Here is a 22,213-nt window from a genome sequence, read left to right as displayed (position 1 = left end):
TATTACCTGTATTTCTGGTGACATACAACTTAAATTAGCTTAGTATACTGAAAAAAGCATGATACTGTAACAGTGAACGATATTGTATTGCAGGATTTTAAACATTAATGCTTCCCTTGAGTTGCAACGGTCACACCAGCCTCTCGCAATGGTAGTGTAGGGAACACATTTTATACGTCAGGCTTTCGCAAAGAAACTCTAGAAGGATATAATATCAAAACCTACTTGGAAATCACTTCAAATGGGCTTTAATTTTCTACTCATTTCAGTTTTCATACACCAGGTATAACTTAGTGTATGTATCCTAGGTACCCCAAGCTTTCTCGTAGTGTAATGGCTAACGCGCTTGCTTCGTAGCACGAGGTATGCAGGTTTGAGTTTTCAGTATGACGAATCTTTTTTTATTTTCATTATTAGCGTTGTATTATTCTGCATGCTTCTTTTCATATGTTCTTTTGTTAATAATATATTTCATTGAAATGTTTAATCACATTAATATGTTTAGTAGGAAAATGCTTTATATGTGTGATGTTATGATTAATAGCATTATAGGACTGTCGCCCAGGCAGCAGATTCCCTATCAGTTGTTTACACAGTCGTCTTGTAAATGATTCCGAAGAAATTGGAAACTATTCCATTCCTGAATTCCTATTCCTATGAATGGATATTTATCCCGATTAGTTCTTTAACAGTACCTTCCAACTTTATATTAACAAAGTTAAAAATTAGAATGAAATGCATTATCAATAAATGGAAGCATGTGGAATTAAATGAGGTCACAGAGCTAGTTGCAAATAGAGCATCATGGAAATACTTAATCAATTCACAGAAGCCTGCAGATAGATTGCTCAAAGGCAATAATCAATTCACAGAAGTCTCCACTTTACAAATGAAAATATTTATAAAATCCTCCTTATAACCGTCAATACGGAATGAGATTTATACCTTGCAGAAGCCTCCAGACAGAATGCTCAAAGACAATAAGTCCGTAAGGAAGATGTGTGTATATATATATGTACTAGCTGATGTACCCGTGCTTCGCTACGGGATTCTCAGAAAGACTGACTTTGTGGTTTTCCTAACTGAAATCAACATAGGTCATTACAAAAACGTAAGTATGATGTAGCGATTAAAAGCAAGCTATCATATAAAATACTCGATCAAATGGAAAGTCGCACGTTTTATCACTTTTAACGAACAGTGCTGCAGTTAGATTGCGGTGCCAATCTAATAGTCCAAAGTTCCAGTGCTGGGATGACCAGGTCGCAGATTGCCATGAACACTCATCTGCCATTATTCCGCTAAATATGCACATTGTTCATTCCAATCAGTGCCTCAGAGTAGGGATTGAATAGCCCAAATGCTATGATGATCCAGTGTGTTACGTAACAGTAGTATCAGAAAATTTATAAACCAGGGGAATGGCATGCTAAGAAGAAAGTTATCTAACTCCCCAGTTACTTCCCATCAATATTCAGGCAGGCTGTTACACTCTGTACGACTGGGCGAGTTGACCGTGTGGTTAGCGGTGCGCAGCTGTGAGCTTGCATTCGAGAGATAATGCATTCGAACCCCATTGTCGGCAGCACTGAAGATGGTATTCCGTTGTTTCCCACTTTCACACCAGTCAAATGCTGGGCCTGTACCTTAATTAAGGCCTAAGGCACTCCTAGCCCTTTCCTATCCCATCGTCGCCATAAAACCTATCTATGTCGGTGCAACGTAAATCAAATAAAAAATACTCTGTACGCAGCAGTAATCCTATCTACCGGAGATGAGGGGCAACAGAAGACACAAAGCACATCACGACAAACAATGGTCAATGTAATGTTATTGTTGATCAATGTTATGAGCTTTCTATATTGTAGGCCTACACATTTAGTTTTCTTTCGACTCTGTGATTTGTAAAATATTTTATACGTAAACTGTAGTTTCTTATTCTCCGACTTTACATACCGATTTTCATTAAATACTGTTTACCCATTTTCTCGTTACTCGGCGCTGATATGGACTTACTGTAGTAACAAAACTCCAAATTCATGAATATATTTGTGATCATAGCCAGTACGGCAACAATGTATAAGACATGAATAATAGGAAATTTAATACTGTATAACCTTAGTTATGTAGCATTCATCGATTACACCTCTAATAAGAAATATTTGAGAATTACATTTTAGGCCTTCCCCTAAACTACCATCTCATTCAGCGTGAATAAAATAATTTACAACCTAGACTATAGCGACTTATTTCCTGACTTTGCATACCGATTTTCATCACGATAGGACTACTAATAACAACAATATTTGAGAATTAAATTTTAGGCCTTCCCCTAAACTACCATTTTTCTCAGCGTGAATACGATCACTGACAGCCTAGATTGTAGCAATTTATTCCCCAACTTTGCATACCCATTTTCTTTAAAATACGACCACTAATAGCATAAATAGTTGAGAATTCATTTTAGGCCTTCCCCTAAACTACCATTTCACTCAGCGCGAGTAAAATGATTTATAGCCTAGATTGTAGAGGCTCATACCCTGACTTCACATACCGATTTTCATTAAATTCTCTTCAACCGTTTTCTCGTGATGCGTGTACATACGTACATCCATACATACATACATACATACATACAGACAGACAGACAGACAGACAGACAGACAGACAGACAGACAGACAGACAGACAGACAGACAGAAATTACGGAAAAGTAAAAAGTGCATTTTCTTGTTACTATGGACATGACCGATACAGAAATACCATTATTTTCAAATTCTGAGCAATGTACAGACAAAACTCTTATTTTATATATATAGATATGGAAGTGCGTAAAAAAAAAAAGAGTTAAGAACAACGGCAGGGAACGAAAACAAATTTTTAAATGCAAATTAGACGATGAAAACCTGTGCACCTTATATTACGGAGCGAACGACTGAGCAGTCTACTACGAGAATACTTTCCAAAAGCGCTGCCTTACATGGCAAGTTATAACTGGCGAAAGAAAATGTAATCTCATGATTTTAATCCCAATTAAGTATTGATTTTGAAGCCCATAGATTAAAATCACGAAAGCTTGACATAAATCGTTGTCCATAACTCTCAAGACTCCCCTTATTAGGCTTTTGGTGATAATCAGCAGATACAAGCACAGGAAAATAAAGACAATCGAAATGAGCTTCATACATCTGATGATAGATAGCACCACACTCGAAAGCGAGAAGTCGCTGAAAATCAGTCTAGCCAACTCCGTATATCGGTGTCTGGCTTCGGGTAGCCACGCAGCGCTTGCGCAGAGGTGGTTGCACGCAAGGTAAAGTACCAGCTGATTTACACCCCCAGGTAGTTTACCTCCCAGGCAGCTGCCAGCTACCTTACCAGCAGATGGTAGAACCGGCCCTTTGTGGCATATGGAGACTGAATGGTGTCTAACTTTCGGTTCCTAATTGTGAGAACAAATATTCCATCACTTTTCACTTCTTGACGTAAGTGCGATATCAGGTATAACTTGAGAACAATATTCTCTCAATCATGGCTAACTAATACAGATATCGAGCTTGAATTATTATTATTATTATTGTTATTATTAATAATAAGATTATGGTTATTATTATTACTTGTATGCATAGCTATGAAGTGTTACATCATGTTAGTATTTGTATTATTATTACAATATGATCGTATTGTGTGTGAGGTTATAGAACATGCGTTGTACATAGACATTGATATCAATTCCGTTCATGTAAATACCTATAAATTAATTTATTCCTACCTGTATAATTTGTAATCCGTAATTGTTAAACACACTGCAACTTCCAGAATGGTAATAAGGCACTAGAATAATTGAGAATATTCTATACATTGTAATCTATCTATTGGACACTCTGGAATATTCAAGAAGGTAGTTTTTTTTGTAATATAAGTTCTAGAAGTCTGGCCAGACACCTATATAAAGAGACGATCTTGATGGTGAAGTTAGTTATTGAGAGTTACTGAAGTTGTTGTTTAGTAGCACGTGGCTGACATGCCGATTGGCAATCTCCATGTTGAAGTGATCGATAGTCATCTGTTTTCAACTGTACTTCAAAGTGCAACCTCTGTGGTATTCGGTGTCAGCTGTCAACTGTTTTAATTATGGAGGCTTGTTGATATCCTCGAAGTGAAGTGTTTGTTGTGATCCTGTTGTTAAGGTTATGAGCGTGTTTTGTAAATATATGTGAAAATATAATTGTATCAACTGACAGCATCTTATGTGCGTCTTTGTGAATACGTTAACTGGTGACCGTGGGACAGGACGTAAAAATTTATGAGTGAATACGAGTGTAGTAGTTCAAAATGCAAGTCACTCTGGAGAATATGTCACTAAAACAGCTCAACGATGAACTTACCAAGAGGGATCTCTCGACGAACGGTAAGAAGAAATCTCTACAGGCGCGACTATGGGCAGACCTAGTGGAAAAAGGAGAAAATCCTGAATTTTTCATCGAAGTCAACGAAGATGCCGGCGAATTGGAAGATGAGGTAAATATAATCAAAACGTGTTCTAATTTAATGACCATGATGCAGGCACTAAACATCAAATTTTCAGACCTAAATGACAAAATTTCAAACGTCAATTCTAGCCTACATGAAAAAATTTCAGACATAAATGACAAACTTTCCGGCGAAATTTCTTAAGCTAACTCATTTTTTTTTTTTGCTATGGGCTTTACGTCGCACCGACACAGATAGGTTTTATGGCGACGATGGGATAGGAAAGGCCTAGGAGTTGGAAGGAAGCGACCATGGCCTTAATTAAGGTACAGCCCCAGCATTTGCCTGGTGTGAAAATGGGAAACCATGGAAAACCATTTTCAGAGCTGCCGACACTGGGATTCGAACCCACGATCTCCCGGATGCAAGCTCACAGCCGCGCGCCTCTACGCGCACGGCTAACTCGCCCGGTAAATAACTCAATTTTAACAGACAGATGGGACAAGTGTACACGAAGATTTACAATGTAGAACAGGGCCTTGAATCAAAAATTTCAACCGTAAATGATAAAATTTCATTGCAAATTAGCGATGTCACGAATCAATTAACGCAGCAGATATCGGACATCAGGTCAAAACTGGGACAGGTTGGCCAGATCAACAGTAGAGTAAGCCAGCTGGAAGAGGATATCTTGGACCTCAAGGAGGGGGGTGGAAATCCAGGTTTCCGTCATAAAACAACAGATTGAGGGAAGGATCTCTAACATCGAGGGAAATCTTGGGAGCCGTATTTCTGTTGTTGAAGGAAGGATAGAAAACTGGATTTCGACCATCGAATGTGCAGAATATAAGTGAAAGCATCTACCACACAGTAGAAAATACTGTAGATTGACTCAAGCAGGACATACCGCCACACCTCTAACCTCCTCAAACCTAACTGGCAATACAGGACACCTGACCCGAAGGTGATTATAGAGAGCCTACCGGAATTCCATGGGCAACTGGAAGAGAACCCGACTAGCTTCATAGAGGGATCGGTCAACCTATTAGGAAGAACTAGTTTACCAGATGACATCTTCGTGCAACTCATCACATCGCCATTAAAGGAGCAAGCTGCTACTTGGTGGAACAACTTGAAGGGATTAAATCTAAACTAGACGGACTTCACGAGGGAATTCCTCGCTAGGTTTAATTCCGAGGGGTGAAGAGCTCCATGAAAAGGAAGCTACTGACTGGGGCACAACCCACTGGCATGAGAGCTAGCGCCTTCGTCTTCCAGAAGTACCAACTCTTCAAGCATCTGCATCCAGAAAGGAGCGAAAACGAGATCTTACCAGATATCACAGAGCTACTCCACGATAAGATTCGGCCCCTAGTGAAAGTATCACAAACCAGATCCTTTGATGATCTACGCAGAATCATCACCCAGCTGGAGGAGGAACATAAGAGAAAAGCTACAGAACAGCCCAGCACAGTTAGGAAGTGCTACCAGTGTGGAAGAGCGGGACACCTAAAGAACAAGTGCCCAGCCTTGACGTCGGAAAACTAGGTCCGGCTCATTCTGGATTGAGGGGGGATGGGACCGGGAACAGGAATGCACCTCAAGACCTGACAGATAAGCCATGAAGGCCCTTCAGGAACTCTGAAAAGTGGTGGCAAAAGGGGCTCTGGTTAAGATGCAGCAGGTCGTTATGCTACTTAGGTTCCAGAATGGGTTAAAAAAAAAAAGCAATGTGAAGTTTAATCTTATACCAGTTGTCTAGTTGTACAGTATCATTTGAAGTAATTCCACATACTGTATATCAGCTGACTATATTTGTAAGTAGTACAGGAGATATTATAAGTACAATTTTGTAAACAATATAAATTTATTAAGGATGAGCTGTGTGTTTAATAGAAAAAATTGTTAGTGCAAATTGTATAATATTGTATTATAGGAAAATTTTCTTCTCTTGTTAATTTAATATTTAGTGCTTGACAATAATGTGTTATAGTGTACCATTTGCCACCGAGGTAGACACTTCATTTGCAAATAAAGAGATTTTGATTTGATAAGCAACCCTGGTCAAATAGGAGAGGGAATGGTCAGATAGTGAGTAGAATAGGCCAACCCTGCCCAGCTATCATCTTAAGGATTGGCAACGAGAATTTTTGAGCCATACTCGACGGCCAAGCAAGCCATTAATTTGTCAACAAGACTGTTGCCAAATTACTACCGCCTGTTAAGTCTCACCATCTCGGAAGTAGGAGCAGCGAACGGGGTAACCTATTCCATCCAAGGACAGACTAACCTAACCGCTAAATGCATAAACATATGCATCGTAATTGATGTTGCAGTGATTCAGAACCTGATACCGGACATCATATTAGGTCATGTCTTTCTGGTGGAAAACAAGGTGATCCTACACTATGCAGCTCATGAAGTCTTTTTGGGAAAGGACAGATGTCTGAAGGTCGCCCGGCACAATGGAAATCTCCGGACTCGCGAAGATACGGAAGTTGACGTAAACCTGGGAGATATCCAGTTAACACATCTTCGACAGAGTGAAGAAGAGGAGCTGAGACACACCTTGAAGGACTTTCCGGAAGTTATCACCAATAAAGTTGGAGGGAATATCACTGTAACACACACCATTGACTGCAACACTTCCTCACCCATCAAGCAACGTCCATATCCAATCAACCTGGATAAGCACAACTTCGTCATCCAGGAACATTCAAGAGATGGAAGGGCAAGGTCTCATCGAACCCTCTACATCCTGTTGGGCTTCATCTATCATCCCATGAAAGAAGAAGAATGGGGAGTATCGACTCTATGTGGACTTCTGCAGGCTGAACGAGAAGAGCATTAGTGATGCCTACCCCATGCCTGACCTAAAAGACTCGCTGAAACAAGTAAGTGGGTCTAGAATTTTCAGCATGCTGAATCTCAACTCCGGATACTGGCAAGTGAAGGTCGAGGAAAGTTCTAGACCACTGACCACTTTCATGACACCGAGAGGATTGTACCAGTTTGCAGTAATACCCTTTGGAATGAAGAATATTCCAGCCACCTTTATGCGACTGATGGATAAGGTATTATCAGGATATGTCAGAGATTTTTGCCAAGTGTATCTCGACAACATTTTAATTCGCAGCAAGAATTTTCAAGAACACCTTGTACATCTGAGGAAAGTGCTAGAAGGACTGAAGATTCATGGACTGACTTGCCAACTGGAGAAGTGCCACTTTGTCCAGTCTCGCACAGAATAACTTGGCTATGTCCTAACCTCTGAAGGCTTAGAAAGGCAACCGGAGAAGAATCGAGCTATCGAAGAAGCTGAACGCCCACGGACCAAGCGACAAGTACGTCAGTTCCTAGACTTGTGTGGATGGTACAGCAGCTTCGTGCCACACTTTGAAGAAAAGGCAATACCACTCACTGATCCACTCCATAACAACCGCCCGTTCTGATGGACCAGCAAGGAGGAGGCAGCGTTCCAAGGTACTAAGGCTGTGATATGCAACGCTTCCGGGCTAGCCCATCCCAACCCTCAAGGGAAGAAGTGCCTGCAGATGGACGCCAGCTACTCCGGCTTAGGAGTGTTATTCCAGGAGAGGAGTGACAGCAGAAGGGACACCATTGAGTATGCTATCAGGAAGCTATCCCCCACTGAACAACGCTACTGTACTGTCAAAAAGGAAGCCTTGGCCGTGGTGTGGGCCATGGGCAAATTCAGAGGCTACTTGGAGGGAAGGAAGTTCCAGCTCTACACCAATAACGCTGCTCTCAAATGGTTGAACTCTGTCTCAAAATCTAAATTGATGCGATGGGCTCTGCTAATCACAGAATTTGATTTTGATGTGTGCCACGTCCCAGGACCGACAAACATAGGAGCAGACAGCTTATCTAGGCACCCGGCGATGGAAACAAACTATTAACACTATTGTCGAGAGGGAGTTCCCACGAAAACACCAGAGTGAGCCTAAGGAACCTGTCCTTATGACCATAAAGAAGGAACTTGATCTGGGAGGGATCAAACAGTAGCAGGAACACGATAAGCCCTGTAGGACCATGACACAGTGGATTAGGAGACAGAACACCGATAGTCGACTTGTCCCGAGGGAATTCAAGATGTGCTATAAGAAATTCCGGGTTGACAGAGGACTCTTGATGTACAGGTGGCACCTCTCCAACATGCCTGCAGTAGTGGTGATCCCCAGATAGCACACGACGGACATCCTCGAGAAGTTCCACGACAGCACGGAAGCCGGACACCCAGGAGGCGAAGAGACATATCAGTCCATCCAACGAAGATTCTTCTGGGTCAACATGCGGGAAGATTTCTTGGACTATGTGAAAGGGTGCTACATCTGTGCCTGCACCAAGGCGAGCAACCGGAAGGCAGATTCCAGCCAACGAGGAAGACGGACACATCGCCCGTGTCAGGTCATAGCCCTCAGTGTTCTCCCCAGAAATCTGTCAGCCGGGTGGCAGGAATGAGTACGTAAAACTTCAATATGAAAAAAAGTAAATTCATTTCCCTCAGGGCATTAACAATATATCAGACAGGTAAACATTAACTGCAAAATTGAACTATTGACTGTTATTACCACGAATAAGACATAACAAGAGTATTTTGAACTTATTTTATTGCTAGTTCCAAATCATGTAACAGCGGACTCAGGCTAGCAGTCGGTTGCTGTGGACACGGGTTTGTGACGGCATGCGGAACAGAGGGCTCGCATGCGATTCCACGCTAATCCAGACCCCGCTCGCACATGACACTACGGGGTGGTCAAGCTAAACATTTGATCTCCGGTGTAATTGATGCAATTATGCTGACATTAATTATTTATCATTTAAATTAACAGTTTTACAGTATTTACATGTAAATTTGGAACGTATTAATATTATTAACATTATATAAGTAGCATATATCTAGGTTATACTAGCTGGGCGGTCTGTTAAAACGGCAGGATGGTGCGCCCATTAAAAAGGTCCTAGGGAGAACACTGGCCCTGGATTTGATGGGTCCTTACCCTAGAATACCATAGGGTAAAACAGGATTCCTAGTAATCACTGACCTCTTCACAAGATGGGTTGAGGCCTTTCTGATACCTGAAGCCACGACAGACGCATCACCAGCCTGCAACAAGACGAGGTGTTCAGCCGCTACGGTTATCCACGGTGCATTCTGTCAGACAACGGGAGTCAGTTCATGACGAGGAAGTGGCAGCAAAAGATGAAGGAATGGGGTGTGGAGCACTGGACCACTCGTATCTACAACCCAAGGGCAAATTCAATGGAACGACGGAAGCAGGAGCTTAAAAAGATGCTACGAGTCCACCTGATAGACAAAGAAAATAGACTGTGGGACTGTCAGATACCGCAGTCACTCTTTGCCCTGCGATGACGCACCAATCATGTCACAGGCTATTCCCCAGCAGAGCTGTTTCTTAGTCGACAGCTGTACGGCACTAGGGATTGGGAGATTCGTCCACCATCCACTTCGGGTCAAGACGATGCAGAGTGGCAGCAACAGCAGAACATCACGGAGAAGCAAGCTTTGGCCGAGAAGAGATCCCTTAGCCAGGCCAAGGCTCAAGATGTCGAAGAGATGCAGATCTCCCTACCAGGCCAACAAGTAATGCGACGGAACCACCCGGTCAGTAATAAGATTGGAGGGTTTCAAGCAGGCCTCGCACCTAAGTGGGTCGGTCCCATCGAGGTGGATAAACAGCTGGGCCATGGGGTCTAATTACTGAACAACCTCCTGTCAAGGTTCACGCATCAGAGTTGCTGCGCGTACAGAATAAGCCTGGAGGAGAGGCTAATTATGACACAGCACCATCTGGTCATCGTGAGGAGAACACATCGACTATCGAGGAAGAGGCTGGCAACGAGGCAACACCAACCCCCAACACGGCACATGCTGGTCAAGAGGAGGAGGAGAGCACATTCAGCGATGTCGAGGAAGAAAGAAGATACAACTTACGTCCAAGGCAACATCGACGAGTGTGACAAAGTGTGGAAATTGTTTAAAGTTATAGGGGGGATATTGATGCAAGTGCGATATCAGGTATAACTTGAGAACAATATTCTCTCACCCATGGCTAACTAATACAGATATCGAGCTCAAATTATTATTATTATTTATTATTATTACGAATGTCATTATTATTATTATTATTATTATTTTATGATTATGGTTATTATTATTATTATTATTATTATTATTATTATTATTATTATTATTATTACTTGTATGTATAGCTATGAAGTGTTACATCATGTTAGTATTTGTATTATTATTACAATATGATCGTATTGTGTGTGAGGTTATAGAACGTATTGTAGATAGACATTGATATCAGTTCCATTAATGTAAATACCTGTAAATTAATTTATTCTTACCTGTATAATTTGTAATCCATAATTGTTAAACACACTGTAACTTCCAGAATGGTAATAAGGCACTAGAAGATGGCGGCGTGCATGCCGGTGGTTACAAGTGTTCTCCGTGCATTAATTATTGTATTGTTGCTAAAAAGTGCCGTGACCTACGCGAAAAGTGTAACAGTGCATTCGAATAAGTCTTGTGGTGATTTGAAGAAGATTCATGTACTGGAAAAACTGTTGGTGAGAAATGTTCTCTTAAGTGTCTCACTTGGTGTGGCAGTGAAGGTCTCGGGCTGCTGGCGGTAGGGCGGCCGTGTCGTGATGGGGAAGGCAGAGTTGTCAGACTTCCGATCGCTGGGCAGCCATTGTGGTGCCTAACTCTCGCGTTAATTGGAGACATTGAATTGAATCCCGGACCTCAGCATTGTACAGTATGTGAAAGCAGTGGGTGTCGTAACCAACTATTTGTGGACTGTAACAGTTGTCCGTCAAGTAGTCACAGGACATGTGCACAAATTTCTACATCAGAATACAGGAAATTAAAGAAAGGGGGAAGAACGGGGACTTGCTGGCAATGCGAAATGCCGCCACTAACTAACTCTTTCTTTACCAATACCAGTCACGTTACCAGTGACTCTGTAAATAGCTACAACTGTAAGGTAAGGTTTATTCTGCCCGAAGGCAGGTCCGAACCTCCGCAGAGGTGTTCCTGAGCTGGAGTTTATGTGCGGTAGTGTGGCCAGTTCCTTTCCGCTCCTCCATTCCCTTACCCCCCACCAACAGCGCGTGGCAACCCATCCAACTCCTGACCACGCCCAATGTTGCTTAACTTCGGAGATCTCACGGGATCCGGTGTTTCAACACGGCTACAGCCGTAAATACTAATCTAACTCTCTTTACGTTTAACGCACGCAGCATTTTACGTCCAGGTAGAAAAGAATATATTCTTGCTTCGCTCTCAACCCTACATCCCTCTATTGTGTGTATCAGCGAAACGTGGCTTTCAGACACAATTAATGACTCAGAAGTGCTACCAGATTCTTTTGTCCTGTTCCGTAAGGATCGGATCCTAACCACAGGAGGTGGAGTACTTATTGCTGCAAAACCAGAGTGTAATCCAACTAGGCGCCCCGAGTTGGAGAGGACAGCTGAAGCCGTGTTGGTGGATATTACGTGCGGTAACAATAAATTTCTCATTGGATCAGTGTATCGTACACCAAAGTCCTCGCAAACGATGAACGATGCATTGCTCTCCTCTCTGGAGCGTGTGCAACAAGTGCAGAATAATTATGACGCAATTTATATTGCCGGTGACTTCAATCTGGAAATTACTTGGTCTAGAAATGCTGCCCCAGTACCAAACAATCCTCTAGTTTTCTCTCCACTTTCTATGACATTTTTCTCCATCAGTTAGTGTTCAAAGTGACTTGTATTACTCAAAATTCCCGTTCCACACCAGACCTGTTCCTTACTAACTCTCCATCATCAGTCCAGTCCCTGGACGTAATGCCAGGATTTTGTGATTACCAAGCTATAATTACAACTCTGACCTACAGAAAACCCTCCCCAAAACTCCACTCCAGAACAATATATAATTTTTCCTGCACTAACTGGAACAATCTTTCCTTTCTTCTATCAAATATTCTTCCTATTCCCCTCACGACCTTCACCAGCGATATAAATATCAATGAGATCTGGGAAAACTGGAAAAAAGTATTTTTTGAATGTGTCGATCAAGCTGTGGCGAAAGTTTCCATCTCTAATAAGCGAAAAACGCCATGGATAACTAAAGAGATAACATCGGGTATTCGAAAGAGAAATTGTTTATACAGGAAATGGAAGGAAAACCCAACTGACAGTAGGTGGGAGAAGTACAGACTGGCTAGGAACAATCTCAAATCATTAATCCGTGATGCCTACAGTTCATATATCCACAGCCTTAGTTCCAATAGTAAAGAGCTATGGGCTTTCATCAGAAACAAAAGCGGCAATAGTGCTCCATCCATTTTCAAGTACAACGGACTATCAGTTTCCTCTCCCCAAGAAATAGCAGACACATTTAACAGTAAATTTAAAAATAACTTCACCACTGCTGACAAGGATGAAGACATGTTCACTACAAGGACAACCCCTCTGTTTCCACCCCTAACTAGCTTGTACTTCACTGCTAACGAGGTCGCAACCAGTCTTCGGAGAACTAGGCCTCATGCTGCGAACGGCCCAGATAACGTGCCGGCCAGAATTCTCCATCGCTGTGCAGAAGCATTAGCACCTTCCCTTTGTGTAATATTTAACATTTCAATGAACAGTGGGACTGTGCCAGAAGAATGGAAGAAAGCAAATGTCATTCTAGTATTCAAAGATGGTGACAGGGAAAATGTAGACAACTATCGCCCAGTCTCTATTACGCCTGGTTTATGTAAATGCATGGAACGCCTAATTGTTAAACATGTGCTGGATTTTCTGAATGAGAGAAACCTGTTAAATAACAACCAACATGGATTCCTCCCTGGGAAATCTTGTACTACACTTTTAACAACAGTAATTGATGAGTGGCAACATTCCCTGGACCAGTCCAATATATCCCAAGTGGATTGCGTAACTCTCGACTGGAGTAAGGCCTTTGATCAGGTACCTCATCAACGACTGTTGTTAAAACTTAACAAGTGCGGCATTCAAAGCAAACTGCTGGCATGGTTTCGATCATTCCTGGTTGGTCGGACGCAGAGGGTTGTGTTCAGTGCGGCCAGGTCAGAACAAACCTTAGTCACCTCGGGTGTGATTCAAGGTAGTGTGATAGGACTGCTTCTGTATACGATATTTACACTGGATCTGCCAGGTTGTGTATCGTCTTCTATGGCACAGTATGCTGATGACACCATCATTTACAGAGCCATTCGCAATGAGAACGACGTAAATAAGTTACAGTCAGATCTGGATAATGCGGCTCTGTGTTGCAAAATAAATAGAATGTCTATAAATGTACAGAAATGTAAATATGTACGATTAACTAGGGCAAGATCACAGTTACAACATCAAATTTCACTATGTGGTAAAAACCTGATGCCCTGTACTTCAATAAAATTGCTTGGCATTCACATTTGCAGGAATTTAAAATGGAACAAGCATGTAGAGGAAATAAGGTGCAAAGCATACAGAGTCCTGGGATTCATCCGCAGATCTCTACTAGGAGCCAGCACATAACAGGATCAAACAAGATCAGATCAACTATATTGCAACTTAATATTAATTCTCTACTTAAAGCAGGAAAACTAAAGAACTTGATGGATGAATTAGATAAACAGAAAATTATAGTAGCAGGACTCCAGGAGATGAGAAATACTACAGAAGAACCATTCGAATCTCAAGGCTACAGAATTTACAACGGGAAACCTGGACCAAGGGTTATGAAACAATATCCCCAATTTGGAACTGGGTTTAGAGTCAATGTGAAAATAATAGATTTGATAATCGATTTTGAAGCCATCTCACCTAGAATTGCAACTTTGAGTTTAAAAGCATCCAACAAAATTTATACCATCATAAATACCCATGCCCTACTAATGAAAAGAATTTTATAACAAAGACTAAGAAAGAAGTGGAAAAGTTTTGGGATCTCTTTGACCAAACTGTAAAGCAAATAAATATTAACAACGTTAAGATTCTATTAGGGGATATCAATGCCCAACTCGGAAGAGAAACGAAATACCGAGATATCATTGGGAAATGAGCTCCACATAAACACACAAATAAGAATGGTCAAAGACTTGTTGAACTCTGCAGAGAACACAAACTAATCTCGAAGTCCACCTACTTCAAAAGGAGGCCCAACAAACTTAAAACTTGGAAACATCCTGATAGGAGAAAAAGGGAATGGCAGCTGGATCACGTTTTTATGGACAAAACCTTCCACAGAGAAATCTACAATGTTAAAGTATTAAGAGGAGTAGATATAGGTTCAGATCAGTACATAGTCAAAATCAAAATTAAGTTCACACCACAAAAAAAGAAACCAAAACGCAATAAACGAAAGAGGAACTTTTATCCACATCAATTAATTAGGAATGATAAATATAGAGAAGTCACACAAAACATAAAACTGACAGATAACTTACAAGAACTGGTTCCAATTCTCAGGCAACAAGCAGAAAATTTAGCCCCATTAAACAAACGTAAAAGACATGCCTGGTGGACCTCAGAATGTGATAAAATTCATGAAGAAAGACGTCAGGCATAGTTAAAATTTCAAACACACAAAACAGAAGAAAGTGCAACCAACCTCAAAAATATCAGAAAAAAGTTCACACAAATTATCAGGCAAACCAAGAGACAATCACAGAAAGATCTAATCAATTCAATAAAAGAAAACTACCACAAAACCAATATTCCAGAGACTTTTACAAAATGATTGGAAGACAAGTACAAAAATTTGCCCCTCCCACATTAATGCTGAAAAGTGAGGATGGAAAAACGACACAATGACAAGGAAAATGCCGAAATCATGGCAAAAGCATTAATTAAACTTTTGAATTGTGAAGAACCCCAGGAACTTTTAGCAATTAATACAGACAGACCCATCAAAACCCCGCCTGAACTCATAAACCCCCCAACAATCCAAGAGGTGGAAACAGCACTCAAAGAGTTGAAAAATTATAAGGCTTGTGGAGAAGACCAAGTTTTAGCAGAAATGTGGAAATATGCCAGTGATACAGTTCAAACATCCTTACACATGGCCTGAACAAAAATCTGGATAACAGAAAAGTTCCCCGAACATTGGACCACAGCCATAATCCACCCACTCCACAAAAATGGAGATAAAAGCAATCCAGATAATTACAGAGGTATCTCTCTCTTAGACTGCACATACAAGATTTTCTCCAGAATCCTATACAGGAGGATCAGAGAGCAACTAGAGGAAGAATTAAGTGAATACCAAGGAGGCTTCAGACCTTGGAGAAGCTGTGCAGAACAAATCATCACTTTAAAATTAGCCATAGCATATTACAAGAAGCAAAACAAACCTCTTGCAATAACCTTCGTGGACTTTAAAAAAGCTTACGTCTGTATCCATAGACCTTCAATGTTGAAAATTTTAAGAAATTTCGGGCTCCATCCAAAATTAATCAAATTGATTGAACTCACCTTAACCAACACTAAATCGAAAGTCAAGTTCAGAGGGGAATTCTCTGAGCCATTTATCATAAAAACAGGCTTAAGACAAGGAGATTGCTTGTCACCACTGCTGTTCAACTGTGCCTTGGAATACATAATGAGGGAATGGTACAAGAGTAACCCAAAGAACATCCAAATTGGAAAACCCAAAGACAACATAAGTTTAAATTGCCTAGGTTTTGCCGATGACCTTGCTTTCTTGTCCAACAATATTCAGGAAACAAGACAACAAGTTATATCACTACAGGAAACAGCGCAGAAAATTGGTCTCGGAATATCTTTTGAAAAGACAGTAATCATGTTTACTGACCCACCACTCATAAACAAAATTGCCATAGGAAACCAAGAAATCAAAATTGTAGATAAATTTAAATAACTGGGAAAAATCATAACATATAACCTCAATGAAAAGCCAGCATGGCATAACAGAATAAATAAACTGACCAGAGCACAATATGTCACCAAGAATACCTACAACAAAAAGGGCCTGTCAATAGCAACAAAATTAAAACATTACAAAACAGTCACTCAACCAGAAATAACATACGCAAGCGAAACCATCTTCAAAACAACTAACACGGCACAAATAGACAAAATACTCAAGATAGAGAGAAGAATCATTAGAACGTGCATCAACAAATTATACCAAAAAGATGGACACTGGAGAGTAGCTTCTAATGAAACAGTTTACAAGGAAATAGAACCAGTAATGAGCACAATCGGGAAGAAACGCGTTTCATTTTTTGGACATCTAATCGGGACACCAGAGAACAAGATCATCAGGAGAATAATAGAAAAATTATGGAATAGTAAGTGCAACATTAAGTGGATTACAGAAATCAAGGAAGATATGGATTAACTACAAATTACAGTGGAAGACCTAAGAAACAAAACCGACAAAATCAAGAAACTCACAAACAAACCAGACTGCAAATCAGAATCAACAAACAGACAATAGGAAGGGTGATTTCCGATGAAGAAAGAAGGATAAGATTAGAGAGAATGAAGAAGTACTGGGCTGACAGGAAACTGAAAAATTCTTTGTATAAAGTTGGCTAGAGTGGTCCAATGAAAGCCATAAAATGTAAATAATAATAAGAAGCAACATATGCAAGTGAAACATTATTTAAACTAAATATTTAATCAATAACAGACAAACTGCAGAAAGCTGATAGAAGAATTCTTCGGACTATTATTAATATATATATATATATTTTTTTTCCTATTGGCTTTTCGTCGCACCGACACAGATATGTCTTATGGCGATGATGGGACAGGAAAGGGCTAGGACTGGGAAGGAAGCGGCTGTGGCCTTGATTAAGGTACAGCCCCAGCATTTGCCTGGTGTGAAAATGGCAAACCACGGAAAAACCATCTTCAGGCAGCCGACAGTGGGGTTTGAACCTATTATCTCTCCTATTATTGGTAAAAAACACCAGATTCATGGCCAGTGGAGACTTTTGCCAAATTCAGTACTTTACAAGGAAAGTGAATGAATCATTGACATGATGCAAAAACGGAGGTTTGGATTCTTTGGACACACATACCGCTTACCAAATACTAGACTCCCGAAACAACTTTCTGATTTCTTTCGGAATAGTAAAACAAAAACACATAGTTTAAAGAAATACAAACGGATTTAGATGAACTAAAAATTTCTAAAGATCAAATTAAAAATAGAGGAGAGAAACAGATTCTAAATAACAAGTACACAAGACTATCACTAAAAATATCGCAGCGTATGCAATATGTGATATCAGCAAGAACGGGCCGGAAGATCATACAGAATGAAGAAGTTAAGGTATAAGAAAAAACTGAACTTATTCTTTGAAGACTTTGTTGTATAAGGTTGGATTCTGGTGCTCCAATGTGGGAATGAATGAATGAATGAATGAATGAAAAAATAAATAAATAAATAAATAAATAAATAAATAAATAAATAAATACATAAATAATAATAATAATAATAATAATAATAATAATAATAATAATAATAATAATAATAAAGGCTTTGCATAGAATTTAATAGTTAGGATTGCTAGTGATTTTTCCGAGTGATTTACACTTCATAATTAGACGTAAGCGCACTCATAGACATTCATATAAAATGCAAATGAAATTTCCGAGTAAACTGTTCTTTTAGTAGGTCGCTACAAACATTCAGTTTCAGAGTGCAGTTATTCCATCACACATTCTATTTCTCGATGCAAATAGGAATAACCTGCGTTGTGGTGAGTTCCAATGAACAGTGCAAATTTTAATTTGGTAGAAAGACTCTATGCAAGTGATAGACTTCAAACTTAATTTTCTTCCCTGCAGAAAGTCACCACAAGTTTCACAAGTACAACTTATTTTTCAAATCTTACGTTTTGTGTTCTAAGTCAGAACCGAGCCAATGATTACAGTTCACAAAATGCTATGGTTTATATGACTCATTCTGATACTGGGGGGACAGCTAAATGTGGACACTCGCGTAACATAATCAGCGAGTGATTACCCCACGCCAATACCTTTAAGAATCAATGACAACCCATTGTTGCCTACAAGAGAGCAAGGTTCCATAGTTGCTGCCTACAAGGGATCGTGGTTTCATGGGTTGGTTGTTGGTAATGAGGGATCTTGTTTCCATGGTTGGGTTGCTGTCCATCAAGGAGGATCTATCAAAACAACTTCACTGTAACCAGCACAGTTGTAAGGTGAACCTTATCTGAATGAATTCAGTTTAAAGAATTCAGAACTCATTGTAATTAGGACCTCTCTCTGTACCCAGCTCCAGGCCAACACTCAGTGTGCCCTGTGATAAGGATATCATTACTCTCCAAACTATCTAGCTGTGCCTTATTATCAAATAATTTCCTGGAACAATATGTGTGTGTGTATATGAAAGAAAATTTACAAAATATACAGCCAGGCAACATGTTGGGAGTGATCTCAAAAATCAAATCAGGTACCATCTACTAATGCCTAGTAATTAAAGCTCTACTTTAGATCTGACATGCATTACAAAAGCCTGAATACCCTGAGTCCAAACCCTCCAGTACAGTTGTGGAAAACTCTCATGAGAACTGTACAAGTGATGGATCATGAATAACAGCTGAATGAGTAAAGTTACTGATCCTAACAACATCATGGCTACAAATAATAGCACTTGGCCACTCATTTGAATTTTCCACACGGTTCAGGAAGTTTTAGTCCACTGTTAGTCCAGCTTACAAGAACCCTGCACCCCAGACACTACCAGAACTACCAGCAACGGAACATTACCTTCTCTTTGATGTCAGGAAGTTCTGATGTTTCTGAAGTCAGTAACTCTGGCTCTATGATAGTTTCATCTATTACCTAAACGATGAAAAAAAATGCATATTTATGCAGAAGAAAATACAAGGAACTTATTCAGGAAATCACATTCATGGCATTTTCAGAAGAGCTCCAGCAATCACTAAGCTATCAGTTATTGATACAGTAGGATCATACAACTTCAAGACCTCTTTCCTTTCTATGTAGCTCATAACCTTTCATAAGCTGCACGAATTACATCAAGACAAATGAATTCTAAGGGCCATTTGAGCCTATAACTACATCTTCCTTTATATTGTTTCATACATTCAATTAACACTATACCTACCATTCAGTCCTAATGTACTGTCACATTAACTTCAAATGCACAACATAAAAAAACTTTTAACAGAAGCAGGATTTTTATATTTAAATAGAATCAATCAAGTAAAGAAAGTTACTTTAAGACTGTCTCTGCAAAGCATTTTGTAAAGATTCACTCCCAGTTAAAACTCCATAAACAATTATTATTTAAAAGTAAAAATTCTATAGATGCCGACGGTCTGGGCTTGTCCCGTGGAGCACAATAATTCAATCCTGGCTGCAACTTTCATAGGAATACACAAAGTTCTACAACAGTTTACTATAATGTCAACATGCTCCGACTTAAAATATGACTGTGGGAATGCCAAAGGCACGCACTGCTGCCAACTGAGCCCGAACTGAATGAGTGTAGTGAGAGATCCAGTTGGCAGACTTCTTACCGTGGCATCATGTGGCAGCACGTCTGTGTGCCCAATCGTCAGTAAAGTTTGTGTGCAGCATCAACTACAAGAAGGTAACGGTTGAGTTCTCACAATTCTTCAAACCTTTTATCTTCTGCGCATAACCTGTAACATCGTGACCTAGAACCCCATGCAAGGTTGAGATGTTCCCTGCAGCAGCCATTCTCCTCAAGAGCTCTGGTTTACACAGTCACATAGGATTTTCTGCTTGGGATTAAGGTTCATCTGTGTGTGTAGAGAGGGATAAATGGTGACCACATCTTCTGTCCAAGAATGGCAGCTCACCTCTACATGCAGTTGCTTCCTGGCAAGAATAAAACAGTGAAGGCAGGGAGTGCGGGGAGTTGGCGGGAATCTATAGTATGCACCAAAATATACAGTACTGGAAATTATGTTAGTCTTATTGTCATTACCTTACTTATCGAGATGATAATGGAAATGTTCAAAATGTGCTCCATTGCGCTTAGGCGGTGTTTATAACAATCGTGCAGATTTTCCAACATATTCTGGAACATAGGTTGCTGCAGAGTCCCGAAGACCGAGACGATCTTCTGACGTAATGCAGGCACAGTTTTGGGTGGATCTGGACAATTGAAAATTTGCTCCTTTAACATTCCCCACACGTAAGCATCAGGTGGTGTGAGATAGGGAGAATGTGATGGATAGGAACTCAGCCCCGCGGGAAATTACTCGTCCTGGAAAGGTTTCTTGCAGCATAGCCATAGTCTGTCGAGCGGTGTGGCAGGTCGCCCCGTCTTGTTGGAACCTCTGTCTATTCATCTGCATGTTCCTATAGCGTTCCTGGTTAACAGCAAGAGGTGCACCATCATCATTATCTATGAAATACGGACGTAGCACATCGTTTCCTGACACTGCACACCAAATAGTCACATGCACACTATGTAGCGGTTTCTGGACTATAGTGTCTGGCCTCTCGAAACCAAGAAAGCGAGTTGTTTGGCGATTGATAAAACCGTCTAAGTGAATGTGACTTTCGTCGGAGAACCACCACGCGTTGAACAAGAAATCTGGATCCTCGTACACCATGGCCAAAAATCGTGCACAATATTCCACCCAGACATGCCTATCGTGCTCCGTCAATCGTTGCCCGACCTGTATTCGGTACAGAAATCCACCTATGTCTTTAAAAAATCATCGAAGTGACGTAGGGCTGATGTTTAATTTCAGGGCTGTTCGCCGAAGACTTCGCTTTGGAGACTGAAACACTTGATTAAGGACACGTTCATGATTTTCATTTTTGGACACAGTTACTGGCATACCAGACCTTCCCCTGGATTGACACAATATACTACCCGTATGACGACATTTTTTAACAATAGATAACATAACTGTGTTGCTACGTGCTGGCTTATTGAAGTGTTCACGCTATTGTTCCGCCACGAACTTTAAATTCTGCCCACCTTGATAACCATTTCCGTACGAGCGAAAATAATACTCCACTATAAACACTTTTTCCTCCATCGTGAGACCCACTGTCACTTCCAATCACAGAGCACAACGTTCTTTACATAACTAACAATATATTCATCATGGCAATGTAACAACACGCAGACGCTCAGGTGTGTGCATGCGCACTGCGCAAAAATGAGTACTATATATTTTGGCGCATACCGTACAATAGTGGCAAGAGATGACAATGTGTGGAAACCAGCAGCAAGGATAAAAATACCATCAGCAAATTGTTGAGCAAATCCATGATGAGTGAACACAAGCAGTTACAAGACGGTTGTGATAGCATGATGAGTCCATAGAATTCACCGAGGTATGGTAGTTGTGACTGTTTTGGAACACCAGTGCGCTGTTCGACACGCCACTGGGATGTATGTTCTGATTATTATCCTTTTTGCTAGTGGTTTAATGTCGCATTAACACATCAAAGGTTTTTGGTGATTTAAGGATGGGAAAGGGCTAGGATTGGGAAGGTAGCGGCTGTGGCCTTAATTAAGGTATAGCCCCAGGACTGGTGTGAGAATGGAAAACTCGAGAAAACCATCTTCAGGGCTGCCGAAGGTGAGATTCGAACCCACTGTCTCCCGAATGCAAAATAACAGGTATGCAATACTGATCGTATGGTCAACTCGCTTGGTGCATTCCTATTACATCCGT

General features: G+C 40.6%; 1 protein-coding gene across 4 annotated transcripts in view; it reads right to left on the bottom strand.

Annotated features, from left to right (window-relative positions):
* Positions 1-22,213, bottom strand: part of LOC136883405 (bromodomain-containing protein 8) — a 445,412-nt gene that overhangs the window by 133,297 nt on the left and 289,902 nt on the right. For 3 of the 4 annotated variants that reach the window (XM_067155679.2, XM_067155698.2, XM_067155708.2), the window contains one exon: positions 19,290-19,364. The exons of the other annotated variant lie outside the window; for it this stretch is intronic. In XM_067155679.2, the coding sequence (XP_067011780.2) occupies positions 19,290-19,364 (75 nt within the window). The remainder of the gene's footprint in view (positions 1-19,289; positions 19,365-22,213) is intronic. 4 annotated transcript variants of the gene reach the window in all.

This window comes from Anabrus simplex, chromosome 1, assembly GCF_040414725.1.
Source record: "Anabrus simplex isolate iqAnaSimp1 chromosome 1, ASM4041472v1, whole genome shotgun sequence".
Lineage (NCBI taxonomy): Eukaryota > Metazoa > Arthropoda > Insecta > Orthoptera > Tettigoniidae > Anabrus > Anabrus simplex.
The sequence above is the reverse complement of the archived record's forward strand: the minus strand, read 5'-3'. Positions and strand labels throughout refer to the sequence as shown.